The 20,831-nt window shown below is 44.4% G+C and overlaps 1 protein-coding gene across 1 annotated transcript; it reads right to left on the reverse strand.

Annotated features, from left to right (window-relative positions):
- Positions 1-1,460: 1,460 nt before the first annotated feature.
- On the reverse strand, positions 1,461-14,236 carry LOC129327745 (zinc finger protein RFP-like). Its single transcript, XM_054976504.1, has 8 exons — positions 13,817-14,236; positions 12,988-13,083; positions 9,430-9,660; positions 6,787-6,809; positions 5,622-5,740; positions 5,039-5,071; positions 1,994-2,058; positions 1,461-1,508 (listed from the first exon to the last, which is right to left on the reverse strand). The coding sequence occupies exons 1-8, from the start codon at positions 14,234-14,236 to the stop codon at positions 1,461-1,463; spliced, it is 1,035 nt and encodes a 344-aa protein (XP_054832479.1).
- Between the last annotated feature and the right edge of the window lie 6,595 nt (positions 14,237-20,831).

The raw sequence follows: 20,831 nt of genomic DNA on the forward strand, positions 1-20,831 counted from the left end.
TCTTTAAGCTTACATTTCCTCTGCAGCTGGTTATGCCAAGACCACTCACTTATCTGAAAAATGCACATTCCTTCATCTAAGCTACAGCCTGGCTCGGCAGGGATTTGAATTTAAAATCCCTATATGTAGAGCCAGGCAATGGCAAACCTCTGTTAGTCTCTTGCCTTGAAAACTCCAGCAGGGGTTGCCATAAATCAGCTATGACTTGAGGGCACTCTCCACCACCTCAAAACCTAACACTTCCTCTGAGAAGTGGACTGGGAAGTGAAAATGGTCCTGGAGCCAGCCAAGCTGAGTGGCTCCCTGAGGTGGTGCAAACCAGTACTGCTAAGCTGTGCAGCCAATGGGTATTAGCTCACCCATTGCTCCTTCTTGAAAACTGGCAGCAGAGCAGAGGGAAAAGACAGGTGGTGAACTGACACCACCTACTGCTGCTGATGAAAGGTTTGAGGTTCCGAGAGAGTTGCTAGTGCTTGATTATGATCGCTGCTGGCCACCAGGGGTCCTCAAGGGCTGCAGGAATTTTCCCTGTAAATTAAAAACGCAAGTCTTCCCTCACTTCCTTTACTACTCCACACCAGTTCACTGCACTGCTGTATCCCTGGGGCCCACCGCCTTTGGTTGCTTCCTGCCCTCCCCTTCCAAGAGACAGGCACAATAAAACAAGAAGCAGAAGCAGAAACAGCAGTACCAAGATATTTCAATAGCATTTTGACTATGTGTTTGCTATTATGCCATTGCACTTTAAGAAATTGTTCCAGGTTGAATAGAGGGTGGGGAAGGTAAGATTAACAGGGAAGTTGTGTTTTGAGATAACTGAACTGCTTGGAGGTCAAACAATATAAAAATTATTAGCCGTGACATGGATTATCTGTTAAAACCGAGCAAACCATTCATCTGCTATAGTGGAAACTGCTGCAAAGCCAGTATGCTGTAGAACAGACAGACTGCTGAATGTATGAGGGGGAAGGCTTCATTCAAACCTACGTTCAGTGAGCAGCCTTGGGGTCCATATGACCTACTTCACGGGTGTGTTTCCCCCTGCATTCCTGGGAAGGATGGGTTTTTAAAAGTAGAACCATCACAAGTGGAATGGAGGGCGGGAGTGACAGGATGTGAAATTGAGGAGCCATTGTATAACTTTATTAAAAACTCTGCAGACACCAGCATTACCCAAAAGAGTAAACAGTTTTTATTTAAAAAGAGAACAGCTGTTATCAGGTTAACTGTAGGTTACAAATCTTACAAAAGCGATCAGAAGTGTCCCACCTCACACACCTCTTAAAAAAAATCACCTGATTTGGGGTAGGACCTGTTCAAGCTAACCAGAATCCTCTAATCCTAGTTAAAAATGCCATAGCGAAGTCCTTATTTGCCAAGGGAGTCTAGTCAACAAGCAAGCAGCCATCTTGGATATTAAAATTTTGCCTTAAATGTCACACCGGCCTCCTGCAGTAGCCTCAAGCCCACAGGTTTTTGATATCTGCTTTCCCACAGCTGATGAAGGACTGAAGGGAAAGGAAGCCAGAACTGAGGAGCTTCCCTATTTAAGATTTATTAGAGTTCGTCCATTCAACCAGAAGAAGGGGAGAAAGGTATCTTGGAAACTGCCAATTTCAGTGAACCCAAAAAGCTTTGTTGCTGTCTGCGCATCATAAAAGTTCACCTGCCCCCCAGAGCAGTTCAGAGACACCCGAATCTTCCTGAGCCGTCTGTTCACCTGCAGAGGAGGGCAATGCGGGGCATCTAGGACCTTGAACTGCCCTGCCAGCCTCCCCATAGCAAAGATCCCTTCTTTAACACCAAGACTGAAGAAGCCCTTCCTTTTCACAGAGTTTTTGGCAACACCTACAGCCCATTCCTCCTGGTTTCCCACAATGACATCCCAGAAATAGCGTCCGACTTGGAATTCCTGGCATCCCACCACACAATAATGTTTTTCAAATCTTTTGTATGAATTGGGCAGCCGTTTCACCGCATGTGTCCATCTCACGCTTTTAGCATCAGGGGACAGAACGAGTTGCGGGTGACTCGAATCTGCATCCAAGGTCACATGAGCTGCAGGGGGGGAAGATATGATTAAAACAGGAAGTAGAACAATTTACATCTTGATCCTAGCTATAACATTTAGCATCTATGTTACGCTTAAAGGCAGGTCCTTCATATACTGATAGCCCCTTATGATAACCCTTATAAAGCAGGCATTGCAAAACAGGTCAGTACTGCGCCACCCCCCCTTCCCTTGCAGGCTGAGAGCAGAAGGTTAAGTAGGAGTACAGCTATCTTGAATGTTCTTGGCTAAGGGGAGATGTAAGCCAGTGACTTCTTGGCTCACATCCTATACTTGTATATGCTATACTAAACCAGTTCCAACTATGGAAATTGCATCCCATATCGATCCATACTTATGGATACTTGTTTTCTCTCCCACTTTTAAATTGGGTGTATATCTGACGCCACAGCTTCAATTAGATCAAATGCACAGGGAGTGCCCGCATAATCCTCATTTTGGTGGCTACTGGGTAAGAAAGACAAGTCAAAATTCTAAATTCCACCTGTGTCTACTGGCTGCTATGAGGTCAGCCATCAGTAGTTCTGTGGGCCACTCCAGTTAGGGATGAGTCTGTTCACAGATATTCTGCAATACAATTTCCTGGAGTTCAGACGCAACAAGGATGCCTTTTGGCTGCAGCCAGAATCAGTTCTGCATCTCCCAGTCTCTTAGCTTGCACTTAGCAATACAGAAAATCAAGATGACAGCAAAGAAACTGCCTCATCTGAACCAAGAAGTGAAAATAAAGCAACTAGGCAATATCACAAACTACCTAGGCATCCAAATACAGAGAAAAGATGAAAGTTCTCAAAGTTCTCATCAACCAAGGACAGAAGATTGAAGAACTTAAGTACCACCTAAAAGGGAAGATGCTTATCCTGCACCAGGTCCCATGGAAGTAAATTACATAAAGCAACAAAACAGCACAGTGCTACAAACTGGCAACAAATATTGTAAAGCACTAGATAAGCCGCTATACATCTATACACTGACTAGATATTAGTGCAGTAGTAGAAATCTTATGCAGAAAGACTGCGTCACCAGTAAACAGATTGTTGTGACCCGCCCTGAGCCTGCTGGCAATGAGGGTGGGATATAAATCAAACATGCAAACTTGTAAAATACTTAAAGGGTGCTGCACACTTTAAGCTTAAGCTACTAGCTAGTGACAGCCATGAATCAGTGCCCTATGTAGATGCTGAATGGGGAGGAGACAAAAAGAAGAAAATCCACCAGTGGGCACATATTTTCCTATGGAGGAATAATAAGCTGGCGAAGAAAGAAGCAAGTCTTAGTGTCTACCGCTGAAACTGAGTATGTCTCAGCTGCACTAGGTTGACAATGGGCTCTCCTGCTTCGGAGTTTTTTAAGCACAGGCTAAATGGCCAGCTGACAGCAATGGTGATTCTGTGAACCTAGGCAGATTGCGAGAGGGAGGGCAGGAAGAGTTACATCAGTGCTTAGTTCTCATGGCCCTTCCTTTCAAAGTGGTGATCAGCATTACCCTGTGTGTGTCAGGAAGCAGTTTTCTCCAGATCAGTTTGGCCAGGGATGGTTTTTTGCCATCTTCTGGGCATGGAGCAGGGGGTCACTGGGAGTCAGGGGGATAATTGTGCAGGAGGTTGGACTAGATGACCCTGGAGGTATCTTCCTGTGGAAGACACATTTTGAGGAGCAAGATTCAAGTCCAGTAGCACCCTAAAACAACAAGATTTTCAAGGTATAAGCTTTCAAGAGACAAAACTCCCTTCATCAGATACAAGTAGGAATGGAGATTCCCTCAGCTCTTACATCCCAGTCAGAAAGCGTATGGGTGGGGGCATTGCAAAGAAGGGAGTCAGGATACAAAGGTACAATGCAAAATATAATTGGGTTTAGTGCAGGGAGGAAATGCAGAAAATTAGCTTCCGTAATGAGAAGCTATTCAGCTCTGGTGGGGGTGGTCCATTGTTCTGAATTTGTAAATGAACTCATGTTTAGACATCTCATGTTGTAATCTCCCCTTGCTTCTCTGTTTGAGGATTGCCGCTCTTAGGTCAGCAATAATTTATGGGGATTTATTCTTTTGCATAGAGACTTACTGGTTTATCCAATGTAGAGACTTGAACAGCACTGCTGACATTTGATGGCATATCTAACAGTGGAAGATGAACAAGCAAATGAACCTAAGATGGTGTTAACTGGTGTTAACCAGTCCAGGGACTGTGTTTAGGGTAAATGCATGTGTGTTTATATATCAATATGTTTTTACCGAATTAATATGTATCTTAAATGTAATTTTAATGCTTTCATTACTTGTTTTTGCGCGCGCGCACACACACACACACACACACAACATTGCAACCTCCTTCTCAGTTCCCTTCATAGAATCATAGAGTTGGAAGGGGCCATACAGACCATCTAGTCCAACCCCCTGCCCAGTGCAGGATCAGTCTAAAGCATCCCTGCAAATATTCATCCAGCCTCTTCTTGAAAACTGTCAGTGAAAGGGAGCTCACCACCTCCCTAGGCAGCTGATTCCACTTTTGAACTTCTCTGACCATGAAAAAGTTCTTCCTAATATCCAGCTGGTACCTTTGTGCATGTAACTTAAGCCATGTGCCATTTTAGGGCATGGAAGCTTGTAACATATTGACATGTTATAGGTAAGAGAAGGCCTTTCCCCCCTCCCCAACCCTGACAAAGCAGCCCCATTGGCTGTTGCTCTGGTTTGAGGTTCTGGAAAAGGATGGTTCACTCTCTAGGGTTGGTTCTTCCATCTTTAAGAGCAGGATTGTCGGTTCATCAGGAGTGAACAGAGATAAGGCTGAAACAACCCCTGCCTTTGCCCATCATCCATCCATCCATCCATCCATCCATCCCCGTTGACCCCACAACAGTATTACTGACCCAACAATGAAATACAAGCCAACAGCCATCTGAAAGGTGCCCCTCCCTTCGGAACCCACCTCTCAGCTTGGTTCTCCATCCATCCCAGAAACCTACCTTTCTGCAGGAAGCACGCATTTTGCAGAGTATCTGAAAGAGAAACAGGGGTTAAGCACCATGTCATTAGATGTAATGCCACTCCTGCTGCGGACATCTCATACTATTGGATGCATTGCTTTACACTGGAGTAATCCACCTCAAGTCACAGCAAGACTTTGCTACACTGGGACAAGCTTGTGTAATTTCAGTGTCACCGCTGTGACAAATGTGGGCTTCCACATGGCAAGTTTCCTTAGTTTTTTTTTTAAAAAAAAAAACTGCTTCCCAACAGCTTCCACCCCAAGTTACCTTCTTACTAAAGCATACAGGCCCCAGCAGTATAAACAGCTCATTATCTGTAAACATTGGAGGTTGGACAGTTCCTGGCATTACAATATGCAAACCGGAGATGTCAACTCTAGTCAATGTCAATCCAAGCTAAGAGCTTTCAGGAATAATTTGAACCACTGAATTTTGCACCAAGAACTAACACTACCTTCTGTAAGTCTGAGGGACTCCATTCACCTGGCCTTACTGGTGTAATGAGTGGTCAGTCTGCCAATAATTGCCAGTGTAAAAGTTTACCATAAGTAAACTTTACCTGTGAAGAACTGTGTTAAGCCCCTCATGAGGGCATTAATATCCAGCAATTCCCAACGCTTCCATTTCAACTTATAGGAGAAATCTTCCGGTTTGTGAAACTTCGATCTCTTCCGACACCTGGCAACAAACGACAATTGACACAACAATGCAGAATTCCCAGAAGTAAAGATAAGGAATAAGTGATATTAACTCAGTGGGTGTGCTCATGTTGCTTTCCTCACCCGAAAGCTTGTTCTATGCAAGCCCTTGAATATTGCTGCAGGCTCTTCGTTTTCCAAATAAAGGAAAATTACAGGACAGGAATGCATTTTCTACATAAGCATGAACACATGAAACTGCCTTATATGAACCCTGATCATATTACAGTAAACATATGTACAACCTGCACATATGTCAATTTCACCTCTCCTTTGCAGAAGTGAAGAGGAAATTAACAAACCCTCTGAGGAGCAATCTTTGCCTGCTCTGTAGAGTGGTGAAATTGACAGAGCCTTTGGCGCTGTCTTGTAAAACTCTGCTTCCCCACTAAAATAGCCAGATCATAACACAACATTGTAACCACTACGCAGTATATGACTAAGAACTAAACTACAAGAGACAAATTACACGAGGATGCTCACGTGAAAGGAGTCACAATGTTATCTGGGAAGTTGAGTTTTAAAAGTTTCACCTCCCTTTCTAGGAGGCAAAGAGGAAATAAACCCTCTGAGGAGCCATCTTTGCTGGCTCTGTAGAGAGGGGAAATTGACAGAGCCTTCCAATCTCTTTTAAACTCAGCTTCCCAGCTAACATTGCGACTCCCTTCACATGTAGGTCCTCATGTAATTCATTTCTTGTAGCTTAGCTCTAAGTAAGCTTTGACTAACAAAAGCTTATTCCTTGGAAAATTTTGTCGGTCTTGTAAGATGCTACTGGACTTGAATTTTGTTTTACTGCATAGTAACAGTTACCCTCTGAAGCTAATCACTAGACCATTCTCAGTGATCTTTGCCTAGACTGATATTGTAGGGTCCCCAACACTACTTACCCAAGCCATGAGCATTTTGAATCTAATTTTTTAAAAACAGATTATACAGATTCTGTAGTCTGCTTCCATTTAATATCAATCCAGCTCCACCTGGCATTAAACTACTAAGAACTCATATTTGTTTCAGAATCCTTACCTCTCTAAGATCATTTCAGCATCCTGAAAAAAGAAAGAGAGAAAGCTAATTCCAGAAACACTTGCCAAGTTTGGGATAGTGATTCCATCTGGCCTCAATGACTGACTGTGGAATCATTAAAAAGTTACACCCATTGACATCAAGCGGCTTTGAAGGGTGTAACACCCAGGAAGGACTACTGCATTGTCAGTTCAGACCAAACACAGAAAAAGTGATGGTCTCATGAAAGTGAATTTGTCTCCCAGACAACCATTTAAATCCTCAGTTGCTTTGACAAATGCGGTTGGGTTGCCTACACTTTTTCTCCTGCAGGAATCCTGCTGGCATCCCAGCTTGCACTGCAGCTATGACAATGAAACTATAGATGGATTAGGTAAAGGCAGTCCCTTGTGCAAGCACCAAGTCATTACTGACCCATGCGGGTACGTCACATCACAACATTTTCTTGGCAGACTTTTTACGGGGTGGTTTGCCATTGCCTTCCCCAGTCACCTACACTTTACCCCCAGGAAACTGGGTACTCATTTTACCGACCTCAGGAGGATGGAAGGCTGAGTCAACCTTGAGCCGGCTACCTGAACCCGGCTTCCACCGGGATCAAACTCAGGTCGTGCGCAAAGCTTGGCCTGCAGTACTGCAGTTTACCACTCTGCACCACTGGGCTCCTCATAGAAGGATTAAGTATAGTAAAATGTCAGAACGTGTTTCAGATACTGGTTTGCTATGTTCCAAACTAGTTAGAGGAATGGCCCCTTTCAGAAAGGCACACTAACCATCCTTTATTTAATAAACCAAGGTTTTGCACAACATTTGAACTCAGCCACTGTGTTCAGCTGTGAGCAATGGCACTCCATGGCCAAAGAGCAGAGGCAAGGGGGGCATACAATGTAATTTATGGGGGATGACAGCAGCCCAAACAATAATTCATTTTCCACAAATCTTTTCAGAATGTATCACATTTATGCACCACAGTTCCTCATTCATGGTGGTCCAGTCATAGCTCCACAATACTATAGTTATCTGAGACCCCATGAACAACATGGCTATGCAGGTATGTGAATCCAGATCTGCTGGACTTCAGAGTGAAATATTTCAGCACAGTCCTCCTTTCTCAGAATCTCTTCAGCAACTAGCCAATGAAATAGAATGAAGAGTGTTGAAGTAGCCAATGAGAGGATGGGGAGTTAAGCTCTGCTTTCAAAATGAAAGCGCTAAGCTCTGTAGGTCTCGCCTCCCTCCTTTCAATGCTTGAAGGACTTTTTTTGCTTTTGATTCACAGTGAAGCCCTTTAACCATGGCTGTAAAGGAAAAAAGGAAGGCTGATGCAATGTGAGGGAACGACCAGCAAAAGAATCAACATATTGACACTTCGGCCCCAATGCAATAGAAAGGCAGAGGTGGTGAGAATGTGGACAAAAGCAAGCTGCCATCTCCAGATCCAGGGAAACAGATCTCTAGTCTGGAGACCAGCTGTGATTCTAGGAGATCTCCAGACCCCACCTGGAAGTTGGTATGAACTTCTTGTAGGAAGGGTGGGATAAAAATGCAATAACTTATGCAATGTCTCCCTGGCACAGAAGCCTAATGAGAAGAGCAGGCCAATCAGGAAATCATTTACGCAGACTCTTATTAGGCCTGTGCAACTGTCTGTGCTAGCAAAGTACATTTATCATCCGAGTATGTGCATGCATTCGTGCATATAACCATGCTTTACAGACTCATCAGGGTCAGGCTAAACGAACCATTTTTAACTTGACAGCAGCTGCCCCCTATTGGCAGAGCAGAGGCACAGAAAACAGGGAAGAGGACAGCTCCATCCCTGGAACAGAAGTGACTAGCTAGTGCCCCACCCCACGAAACCTTCTTAATAACCATGGCTGCACTTGAAGATTACCTCCTTTACTTTGATACAGGTGATTAAACTAAGGAGGAGCAAGCAAGGTTTGGTTCCAGCTTATATCTACCCAGGGAATATAATTACAGGACCCAATGGCATCAACTACACTGTCTCTGGCCCTTACAGCTGCTCATCCTCCAATCTGATATATGCCGTCATGTGCCAACAATGTCCATCTGCTCTGTACATTGGACAAACCAGCCAACCTCTATGCAAAAGAGTAAATGGACACAAATCTGACATTAGAAATGGCAACATCCAGAAACCAGTGGGAGAACATTTCAATCTACCAGGACATTCCATCAAAGACTTAAAGGTCACTGTAGTTCAACAGAAACCTTTCAAAAACAAAATCCAATGGGAAGCTGCTGAATTGGAATGCATATGTAAATTCGACTCATTTAGGCTGGGACTGAATAGGGACTATGAATGGTTATCTCATTATCAGAAGTAACTGATTTCCTTAACAGAAGCAAACTGATCTCCATATCAGAAGCAGCTTTTTGAATCTACTCCTCTTTCCCCTCTCCACCTATATATCTGACCAGTTTCTTTTTGCCCTCCATGCATCTGACAAAGAACTGTGATTCTCGAAAGCTTATGCTACAATAAAGTTGGTTAGTCTTAAAGGTGCTACTGGACTCTTTGATTTTGCTACTACAGACTAACACGGCTAACTCCTCTGGATCTACAGCTTTCTCCAGGAGAAGAAAAAAAATCCCAGCAGAAACAGCCCACAGTCTCACCCGCAGGAGTTCATTCGCCGGCTGTGAACACTTCTCCTCCAGCTGCCGGATTGTATTCTCAAGAGTGATGATATCTTGAGTGAGACTGCCCAAGTCATGAATCTTTTTTTTAGTGATCTCCCTGGCCACGGGTTCCACGTGCAGCATCAGATAGTTCTCTTGCTTTGACAGGAAACCGTGCAATTGCCTGAACACATCAGCTATCAATTGGGTCTCTGCATTTGTCTGTTTCTGCAATAAATAGACAGAAAGAAAACTGCAGGTGAGAGCTGTGAAGCAGTATGTCCAGATGAAAAATATTAAATAATTTCCCCCTATATATTTAGAAAAAAAGCTCTGAACAGTTAAATCTCCTCCTCTTATATTCTCAGTAAGAATCACAACAGCTCTGCAAGGTAGGCCATTATAAATTGTGTGGCAAAGAACTGGAGCTGTGCTCAGTTAAGACCACCCTGCAAGGTTATGGCTGAAGCCATATTTGAAACAGAGGTTGCTTGCTTATGGTAACAATTCTCAGCATAGCTCTTTCTACTTCTGTGAACGCAGAAGCACTCGTAGATCACCCACACAGCAGTTTTCCCTGCACTTCCTCTGCCTCATTGTCCCCCCCCCACCCACCCCAAGCCACATACCTAGCCACCCTGGGCTACCAAATATTAAAACATTGTGATATAACTGCAATCTTCCACAATAGTTTAGTTCCCAGCAGGGCTTTTTTTCCTGGGAAAAGAGGTGGTGGAACTCAGTGGTGGAACTCAGGACTGCACAATGATGTCACTTTGGGTCAGCTGGAACAAGGGGGAGTTTTTTAAAGTTTAAATCGCCCTTGGCAAAAATGGTCACATGGCTGGTGGCCCCACCCCCTGATCTCCAGACAAAGGGGAGTTTAGATTGCCCTCCGTGCCACTGCGCGGAGGGCAATCTAAACTCCCCCCTGTCTGGAGATCAGGGGGCGGGGCCACCAGCCATGTGACCATTTTCAAGAGGTGCCAGAACTCCGTTCCACCGCATTCCTGCTGAAAAAAAGCCCTGGTTCCCAGTTTCAATTTAAAGGAAAATAAGACTCATTGTGGAGACACAAGAAGAAAGGAGCATCTCTAATATTGCTTCAATAAAAAGGCTACAAAGTTTTTAATAGTGAAATTTTGGAATTCAAAGGAACTAAATGGGATTATCATCATGGCAATCTGGCTATTACTTCCCACCCCCGCAATCTGGGGGGAACGGCACTGGTGTTGACAGGAGTTTCAATAATGTGCAGTTTCCCCATATAGGTTACTTCCACACACATTGGATAACGCACTTTCAATGCTCTTTAGTGATCATTTGGAACTGAGTTTTCATGTGTGAAACAAAAAATCCACTTCCAAAGCATTTCTAAAGTGTATTGAAAGCGCATTATTCAATGTGTGTGGAAACGGCCATAGTGTGTGAAACGGCTTTTCAAGAATACTGGAACAAACCAGCAAAGCAGGGGGAAGCTTGGAAAGAGGACAATTAAGGGATAGAACCATGTGGCTGCTCCCCCCCCCAAAAAAACCCACTCCGCTTTTGACACCGAATCAAAACAAACCCTCCATATGGAAGCAACCTGGTAAAGAGTTTAAGACTGTTTAATGAAGGTTCATCATTATGGTATGTACTACATTGCTACTCCCCAGCAGCTGACGGCCAATGATGAGGCAGAAGGCTGTGTCTGCGTATACATTACAAAGGAAAAAGGGCAAAAGACAAAGGAATCTCATCTCTCCTAAGTCCTTGTTAAAGCTTTGTCCACCCTTTAGCTTTCATGGAACAGGGTTTCTAGAAAATATTCATTTTTGAATGAGATTCTGTCATTGTCTTGGAGTTTTCCACACAGGGACAGGATTTTGTGGTTTCCCCATCACTGGTGCAGTTACAAGCTAAGCACAGCAGCCAACAGGGCTTCCACATAGGAGATGTGAACCCAACCAGGGTCACGGGTTAGGGGGAGCCTGCCAAAGGGTCCACCTCCCCAACAAAATGGTTGCTGCCAGCAGGTTCCCTTCGAAGTCCGGGCACTGAGGTGGGAACCAACCCTCACCAGACTGTACTTGAGAGAAATCAAGCTGAATCCCCACCCAAAGTTGCAAAAGTACTTGGAAAAAAGTACTGGGGCTGAGAGGAGTGGCTTACACAGGGCCACCTGCCAAGCTCATAGCAGTAGTGGGATTCAAACCAGCAGAGTACTGATTCGCAGCCTAAGCCCTTTACCACTATGCTACAGCAGCTCTAGACCAAACAAGCTAAATAACATAACACTAAACATATTTGCCAGAAGATTTGATCCTCAACGCAAAATCCAGCATCAGAGTTTCCAGGTCTTAAAGCATGATTGTGAAGCCAAACAGCCGCAAACAAAGGAGTCATGTCCAGACCCCAGGCTTCAAGATGAAGGTGGCAAAGACACGGCTGTGTCAGAGCCAAGCCCAGAAAAATGGCCAAGGGCCGACACTCTAGCCAAACGCAGAGCAAATGCATAGCTAACCGACCCAGCCTTTATTCCCACAAGCCCAACAACAAGGGCAAGGGGAATTAACCAATCAAAGGGCTTGATCCTGGCAAGCTGAACTAAACTCTCGCACCAGCGCCCCTCCTCCAATGAGAACCGAGGTGGCTCAAGATAATCTAACAAGATGGAATGTTCTTCAGCCATGATGGCCTTGGGTGCCTCAACGGCCCTCCTTAGCAGTTTCAAGGGAGCCTTGTATTTGTAACTGATAACACCAACACAATTCAAGATGACACTGAGGAAGAAGTCATCCTTTTCTCACAGGCACAGACCAATGGCTATTCCCAACAGGCTTTGCAAATCAAGCAGGCATAACTCTTAACATAAATTAAACCCAAAGCAAGCCTGTTCACCACAGATGGGTTCCCCACAGTTCCCTGCCCCAGTCCCTCAGAACTGGCCACATCCTTTCCTCTGGACCAACAAGGCTTTTGCCATTTTTTAAAAAAAAGTCAGAACTCAAATATCATATTGATACACGGTTGTAGCAATAATTGTAGCAGATTTTCCAAATTACTAGCTTTCATTTTTTAAAAAGTCTCTAGCCCTTTCTGCAGAGACACAAGGCATATCTTCACAAGGGAAGGGGCTAGAGACTTACTTTTTAAAATGAAAGCTGATAATTCAAATAATTTGCTACACTTATCAGTACAATGGTATATTGATAGAATGATATTCAAGTGGGGATTTTGAATAGAAAGTTCCCAGGGTGGTAGGGGAGGGAATGGCTGCCATGGAAACAGGGCCAAGGAAAATGGCTGCCCTGTGAGCGGGAAAATCCAAATTTTCCCACCTACACAGCAGCCATCTCAGCTTTACTGCAATTTCTCCAAGAACTCTGGAGGAAAACAGATTTGAGAAATTTGGGAGAAAAGCTGAGGAAATCCCTGGCAGTGCTGTGGAAAAGTGGGAAGCAACCCCCTTCCCCAAAGCATTGAACTTGGGGCAGATTACCTGTGTTGAAGATACCCTTGTGCGACTCTCTTCTCAAAGCTTATTCAGTTCCCAGAAACAATGATACCTACCAGCAGGTGTTCACAACCCTCTAGTGTGATGCATTTAACCTTCACACTCTCAGCCCGCTCCTTCTTTAGCATCTCAACATAGCCAGAAAAACAATCCTGAGAAGAAGAAAAAAGAATGTTTTAGAAAGGAAATCCTGTAGCCAAAGCAATTGTCTTGTTAGATCAAGTAGTTGCCTTGTTAGATCAAATAAGAAACATTTCTTCTACTGTCTTCCCCAAGCAGTGTTATTTTATGTAATCCACCCCACCTCTTAACCTCCTGTTGTTTACCATTGCTCTCCTACTTCCTCCCATGTAACTTTCTTGCTACCAGAAACCTCCTCAGTTCCCACTTTCCAGCCAACCTCAAGAAGGGGGAAAAGAAACTTCCTGCTATCCTTAGTACTTGTCTGAAACCAATTCCAGCCAAACTAACAATTTCCCTTTCCTTTTCAGAACCGGGACCACAACCAGTCCAACAGCTTTGTTCCCTGAACAGATGGCAGAAACCACAGAGCAGAAAGAGCAGTGGTTGCTACCTTACTGAAGTTTCCCTCATTAAGTGTATCTTTCCAGAACAATCACAATTAGGGGAGGGGGGACCTTTCAGCACACTGTATGTCAGTTAAGAGCATCAGTAATCCAAGCAGCCCCCCCTCCCCAGACAGGAGCCTATTCTCCTGTGGGAGGGGGCTTTTCCTGGGTTATTTTTCGGTGGGTGGTAGATTTTCCTGGGCTATTTCCACCTCTGCCCCCGCAACATACAATTCCATTCTTCCCTTCTATGCTCCACCTCAGAAGAGTCTTAAGGAGGATGACTTGACTGTCCAACAGATGCACCAGTTCCTACCTTATACTCCTGGGCAGCTACCTCCATAGGAACCACGTTGTGATCACTGTGCTGCTGGGATCCATCACACATCCAGCAGAAGGCAACTTGGTCCTCCTTGCAGAAGGCAGCTGTGGAGGGCTTTGGGTGCTCCTCACAGACCTCCCCACATGCCACCTCTTCCTTCAACTGACTATTTAACTGCTTGGCTATCTCAACCACATTGGCCAGCTGCGAGTTCAGGTGGCAGTTCTTCCTCTGTACAGCAGTCTTACACTGGGGGCAGGTGGCGTTGTCTGGTAAATCCTTCCAGCATTGGGAAACGCAGGCCTGACAGAAACTGTGCCCGCAATCCAGAAAGAGCGGATTGATGTAATAATCCCAGCAGACAAAGCAGGTGGCTTCCTCCTTAAGCCTCTTCCTAGGACTGTCGCTAGCCATGGATTGAGCACCAGACTTTTTAAAAGAAACAATAACAACAGTGATTTACTACTTTCCAGAGTTCAAACTGCTCGTGATTTGGAGAAGTTACCGGGAATCTTTTTTCCTCTGGACTGGCCAGAAAGGGATAATTTCCAGTCTTGGAAAGGAAAAAAGAAGGAGGTAAAGTTAATAATGGGCTGAAGCATTCTAAAGAAACACCGGCAGAACTTAGGGATGGAGACTCGTTCCAATTTTGCATCCCTAGGCACCAGAGCAAGCCAATACAGCTTGCAACTGCTTTGAAGTCAGAGTTATGCTAATCAACATACTGTTTCTCACTAGTAAGTAATCACTCTGCACATGCCCTGATCTGCTTTGTATTACTATTTCTAATAATGCTTAGGCTGCTTTACCTGAAGTCCTGGAAACACCCTGGGCAAGTTCCACAGGACGGGCTCCCCAACTATACAAACAGGATGGAGAAAACAGGGACAGCATCTATACATCCTACCTTTTCACTGCTGGCACCAGCCCTCCTCACCTCATCTTCCTTCTAGCAGAAGCACCAACTCAACAAGACCCCTGCCATGCCTCTACCATAGCCTGGGGGTGGAGGTTCCTCTGTACTGTCTATTAATGAAAAAGGCCCTACTAAAGAGGGGTTATCAGAGCTCTTAAAAAGGAAAAGCGAGCCATCAAGTTGCAACCAACTTATGTGACGTAAGGTATTTAGGGCAAGAGATGAGGAGATGCCATTACCTTGCTCTGCCTTCCGTGTTGGTCTCCCATCCAAGGACTAACCATGGCCGGCCCTGCTTAGCTTCTGAGATCGGGCTAGTCAGGGGTATCTAGACTGTCATCATTCTGAAGGCAGCACTAAACTCTCCCCCACCCCATGAATTAACTGCTTGGCAGAGTTTTGTAGCTACCATATCATTTCTTCTTTAAGTCAGTGCAATGGAGAAGTTTCATTGCTCCAGCTTAAAGGGGAAACCTGAGGAGCCCCACAAGTTGACATCATGTGGAAGCTCTCCCACAAAAGCAGGGCCACAAAGGGCCAAAAAATCGCTATGTAAGGCCTTTAAAATGTTTTTAAAATGTATTTAAAGGCCTTTAAAATAAATGCCATCCACCAGAGGGGAACAACTAGGGTTACCAACCCCAAGGAAGGAAATTCCTGAAAATTTGGGGGTGGCACCTGGGGAGATGAAAGACAGGCTACAAAATGAACATTAAGAAGCTAAAGGAGAAAGCTTGCCCCTACAGGCACCAAGGTAAACTGTATTTTTGTATTGTATTGTTTTTCGTTTGCCATAAACCTAAAGATTTAAATTCAAGCCACAGTTATCTTATTTCTGGCAAAACTCACTAGTACTAAAGCATTTGTTGTTTATAGGGATTCTCTACACACATTAACAGATTCCCCCAATTACTCTTCATCATACACTCTAAACACAAAAAACATTAATATACTCTAAACACAGAAACCACTATTTAACTTATATTGGGTGAAGCATAAAGGAGGCACAAACAATATCAAAAACAATTGTTTCATTTCTACACCCACACTAAGCTATACAAGCCCTGTTCAAAACATAAGCATCATCCACCCATAAAGACATAACAGGTTGGGGGAGAGGGACAGATCTCATTTGGATTCTCATTGTAGAAATTACTACTCTTCTCTGAAGTTTACCAAACAGAACAAAACCAAACAAAATTCTGGCACAACACCACAACCAACACAAACCACACCCCAATAAACAGCTACAGAGAAAAGACCGTCTTGTTACCCACCAGGCCACACACAAAAAATACATCTGAGGGCTAAAGTGCCTGCTGTTTTTATGGTCTTCTGCCTATACCCTCATAAGACCACAGGCCCACAACTCCCAAAAAGCTCTGCCTTAACTTTTCCTACTCACTTTGCTTGTGGATCTGTAGAGCTGCCTCATGGGAACTGTAGTCTGCTTGGCAATTTGCTCCCCATCGAGATGAGAACAGGTGTCTCCAGTTAAGGCTCCCTGCAAAAGCAGGCTAGGTCAGTTCTAATTGACTGAGATGGATAACACCTGTGTCCAATTGTAGCGTTGCTTCCCCCCCCCCCCACTGCTGGCCTCTCCCATTTCAGTAAGCAGAATATTATTTTATTTTTATTTACACTATTTATAGTCCACCTTTCTCACTAGAACTCGAGGCAGATTACACAGAGTCAGTCAATATCATCAACAGGATTGAAATATTCAATAAGCATGCGATAGTATTTGCATAACAGAAAAAAATGGAACCAATCAGAAATCTGAGAGAACTGATGCAAAGTGCAAGTATTAACACTTGTGCGTTAAATGATGCAAAAATTGCATAGTAGTATAGTGAGACCTAGATTGGTGTAGAGGTTACAGTGTTGGACTAGGGTCTGGGAGAACCAGGTTCAAATCCCTACTCTGCCATGGCAACTCACTGGGTGACCTTGGGCCAATCCTACACATTCAACCCGGCATCTCTCATGGGCTTGTTGTGAGGATAAAAAGGAGAGGAAAATTATGTAAGCCACTTTGGATCCCCGTTGTACAGAAAGGTGGGGTATAAATGGAGTACAATAAAATAAATAAATAATACATATAGCAACAGGCAGAACAAGCTATACTCAGCAGTATAGATAGTAGCATCTAAATTTTTATCCAAGTAGCTTTCTAAACCATTCTATTTGTGGTTGCTTCATTCTCCTTTCCTCCATTTTATCCTCACAAGAACCCTGTGAGGTAGATTGCACTGAAAGAAAGGAACAGGTTCAAGATCATCCAGCAAGCTTCCTTTCCATGGCAGAGTAAAGATTTGAACCTAGGTCTCCGAGATCCTAGTTCAGTACTTACCACTACACTATGCTGCTACTTTATAGCATTTTGCTTCAGTTTACATCTACACCTCCCTCTCTTTACCTATACTGTATATATTTATCAAGAGAGGATATCTTGTCTGATGAAGTAAACACTAATTCACAAAAGGAAATGCCACGATACAACTAATAAAATACTCTTCAGCTATCACAGCTGGCCCCTCCTGTATTCTCTGACTGGTCAGTGTTAGGTTTAGGCCAAGGTTTAAAGCACTACTCAGTCAAGTCACTTTTCTCCCATGTACTACATCCTGTTATGAAGATAACATGGGATATATTCAGAGACTTTTCAGCAGATTTCTGAATGGATGTCAAGAGCTAGTAATGAGTTGGATGAAGGTGAACCAACTGAATCTCAAATCAAATACAGACCTTCAGTACACATGCAGCCCCAAGGGGACAAATAACCTGCCTTGGCCTGGGAAAATGGCATGTGGGGAAGGCAGAAACTCCTCCCTATGAACTACACCCTCCCCCTGATCTAAACTGGGGTCCCACCACAGGTGCTTGGGAATTGTGTTCCTGAGGAAACTCATAGCTAATATCTGAGCATTCAGGTGAAGTCATTTAAGTGCTAGACTGTAATTCAGGGAATCCACATTCAGGTCCCCACTCTCCCATGGAGCTTGTTGGGTAAATGTGACAGATGGACAAAGGGAGATTTACCCACTCTCGGAGAAAGGGCTCATAATCAACATCATGACATTGTTAGTGACATAGAGCGGGACCACAAGTGACGCCTGACACAGGTTGGACACTTGTCAGCTTCCCTCAAGTTTTGATGGGAAATGTAGGCATCCTAGTCTTGCAGCTTGACTCTCTGACTGCTGTCCAATGGACTTTTCAACTGTCACTTGTCCAACATTCCGCCAAGCTGCCTACATTTCCCATCAAAACTTGAGGGAAGCTGGCAAGTGTCCAACCTGTGTCAGGCATCACTTGTGGTCCCGCTCAAATTCAAACCTATCAATGCATTGCTCCTAAATACGGATGAGAGATTTCAGAATCAGATGAGAGATGTAATAAATACTGGCCCGGAAGAATCTCAAAACGAGTGGATTTCAAGCCGGCGAGCTCGTAGGCTTCATGTCAATTGCCTTCATGTCAATTACTGCTGTTCTACTCTGAAGATGCTAAAAGACACCATGGCGCTTTTCTTGTCGATTATTGAAAAGACTGAGACAAGATTCTAATTTTTATGTATTGGTTTATTGATGTTGTAATGAGATGATTGTTATCTTTACACTGTGCACTAATCACTTGTAATAATAATAATAACTTGATTATGATTTTTTTGGTCTCCCTGGGAATTTTCCCCTCTTAGCCTTCTTGTCCTTGTATGGAGACACACACACCCCTTATCTTTGAGTAGCTGGGTTTATTCTAGTGGAACCTCCAAGCGGGGCCTGGAGATCTCCCAAAATTACAACTGATCTCCAGATGACAAGAGATCAGTTCCCATGGAGAAAATGGGTACTTTAGAAGGTGGAGTCTGTGGCATTATAACTTGCTGAGCTCCAGGCCTGCCCCAAACCCCACCCTCTAGGGTTCCCAGGTTCCTGCTTACGGTGGGCAATCTCCTGCTAGTTCCCTTCAATGCCTGCTGATGCCTCAGGAATTGGCCAGAGAAATTGGGGAGGGGAAAAGGCCTGGTATGCCTCTCTTGTCACCACTTTCTGTTGAAACTGAAAGCCGCATGAATGGCCTGGCACTTCTTTAAAACTCTGTGATAAAACCATAGAGTTTTTGTAGAAAACCAGAGCGTTCCCAGCAATGCAGTGACATTACTTCCAAGTGCATGGGCATGACATCAGCACATTGCAGGTGAGGTCCTGCCACTTTCTGGAAAACAGAAATTCTCTTTCGTCCTGTTTGGTGTGTGAGCAGAGCAACTACCAGCCAATCAGTATCCAGGGAAGGGCTGGAGGAACCAGATGGGGAGAGCGACAATGGAAACTTTCTCAGTTTTAGTTAGGCAGGGTTTGTGTCTCCAGAGTGTTATGTTGGAGAGATCCTGTCTCAGAAGACTTCAGTGGTCTCAGAGCTAAGCTACAAGTGACGCCTGACACAGGTTGGACACTTGTCAGCTTCCCTCAAGTTTTGATGGGAAATGTAGGCAGTCTGGTCTTGCAGCTTGGCTCTCCATTTAATTGAAGTTTACAGAGCGGCAGTCTATGGAAGGGAGAACATGTGGTCGGGAGGGGAGTGCAGGCGTTGGGCTCTCGCTGGGTGCCTCCCTTCCCCTCCGCTGGGTGTGTGTGTGTGGGGGGGGGGGTGTTCTATAAGCTTCAATTAAATGGAGAGCCAAGCTGCAAGACCAGGATGCCTACATTTCCCATCAAAACTTGAGGTAAGCTGACAAGTGTCCAACCTGTGTCAGGCATCACTTGTAGCTTAGCTCTCAGAGTCTGCTTTTGAACTACAGCATAGCACACTACGATCGTTTCCTATGACCTCACAGTAATTCTCCCCCTTCCCACCTTATGCCAACAGAGTTCAGGGTTTTTTAATTGGCAAATTAATATAAATAAATAAATAAATAATAACAACAACATTCAATTTATATACCGCCCTTCAGGATGACTTAACACCCACTCAGAGCGGTTTACAAAGTATACTATTGTTATCCCCACAACAACAAACTCCCTGTGAGGGGGGTGGGGCTGAGAGAGCTCCTAGAAGCTGTGACGGATCCAAGGTCACCCAGCTGGCTTCAAGTGGAGGAGTGGGGAATCAAACCCAGCTCTCCAGATTAGAGTCTCGCGCTCTTAACCACTACACCAAACTGGCTCTTGTTATCAGTATGTCCATCACCAGATTTTAAAGAAACTGTAGAAAAAGCTGCAATCTTGCATGGGGCAAGGGCTGACTGGGAAAATAGCTCTCTGAGAACCCTGATACTGCTGTGCTGCATGGACATCTGTAGAAAGACCAGAGTTTCCTTGGGAAAGTGCCACTGTGTGGAAAAGCCTTAGCTGGATGCAGCAAGTCACAGAGTGATGGACTTGAAATGAAGAGGCCTGGGCCGTTTCCACACGGCTTACCGCTGCTCATAACAACCCGGAAGATCGTGCAAAACACACGGAAGATCGCGTTTTCTTGCACGAGATTTGCGTGACGGCACGTGACATTGTGCAAATCTCGCGCGAGAAAACACAACCTTTTGCGTTTTTTGCGCAATCTTCTGGGTTGTAACAAGCAGCGGTAAGCCATGTGGAAACGGCCCTGTATTCCAGTCCACGTCCAGCCATAAAGCTCAGTAGCTAAATCCTGAGCAAGTCCCTCCATTTGAACCTACTCTCCCTTAAGAATGTTGTTCTCATGAACAGAAAAGGATGAGACAAGAATTCAGGAAAGGATGAGAAAAGAACTAACAGTAGTGCTTTTTTCAGGATACAGGAAACACAAAAGCAAGAAGAGGCAAAACCTTTATTATAATTATCGATCATCATAAGACAAAACAGGTTTATCAGCTGAGCTGTTAAGAGACTTTACAAAATAGATCTGCGAATAGATTCCACCCCACCAAACCAAGAGCCCCTTTATTGCAATGCAACTCTGCTCAGTAACAAGCGAGGACCAGGAACCATTTTGCATATCATGATTTTGTAGCATCACACTAGCCTCTCTGCATCATACCAAGCCATCATCTGTTATTCTACAGCTGGTAGAAAGCTGGTAGCAGAAAGGCAGAGGGAAGGGGAGACCAGAGCGACC

The sequence above is a fragment of the Eublepharis macularius genome, chromosome 4 (genome assembly GCF_028583425.1).
Source record: "Eublepharis macularius isolate TG4126 chromosome 4, MPM_Emac_v1.0, whole genome shotgun sequence".
NCBI lineage: Eukaryota > Metazoa > Chordata > Lepidosauria > Squamata > Eublepharidae > Eublepharis > Eublepharis macularius.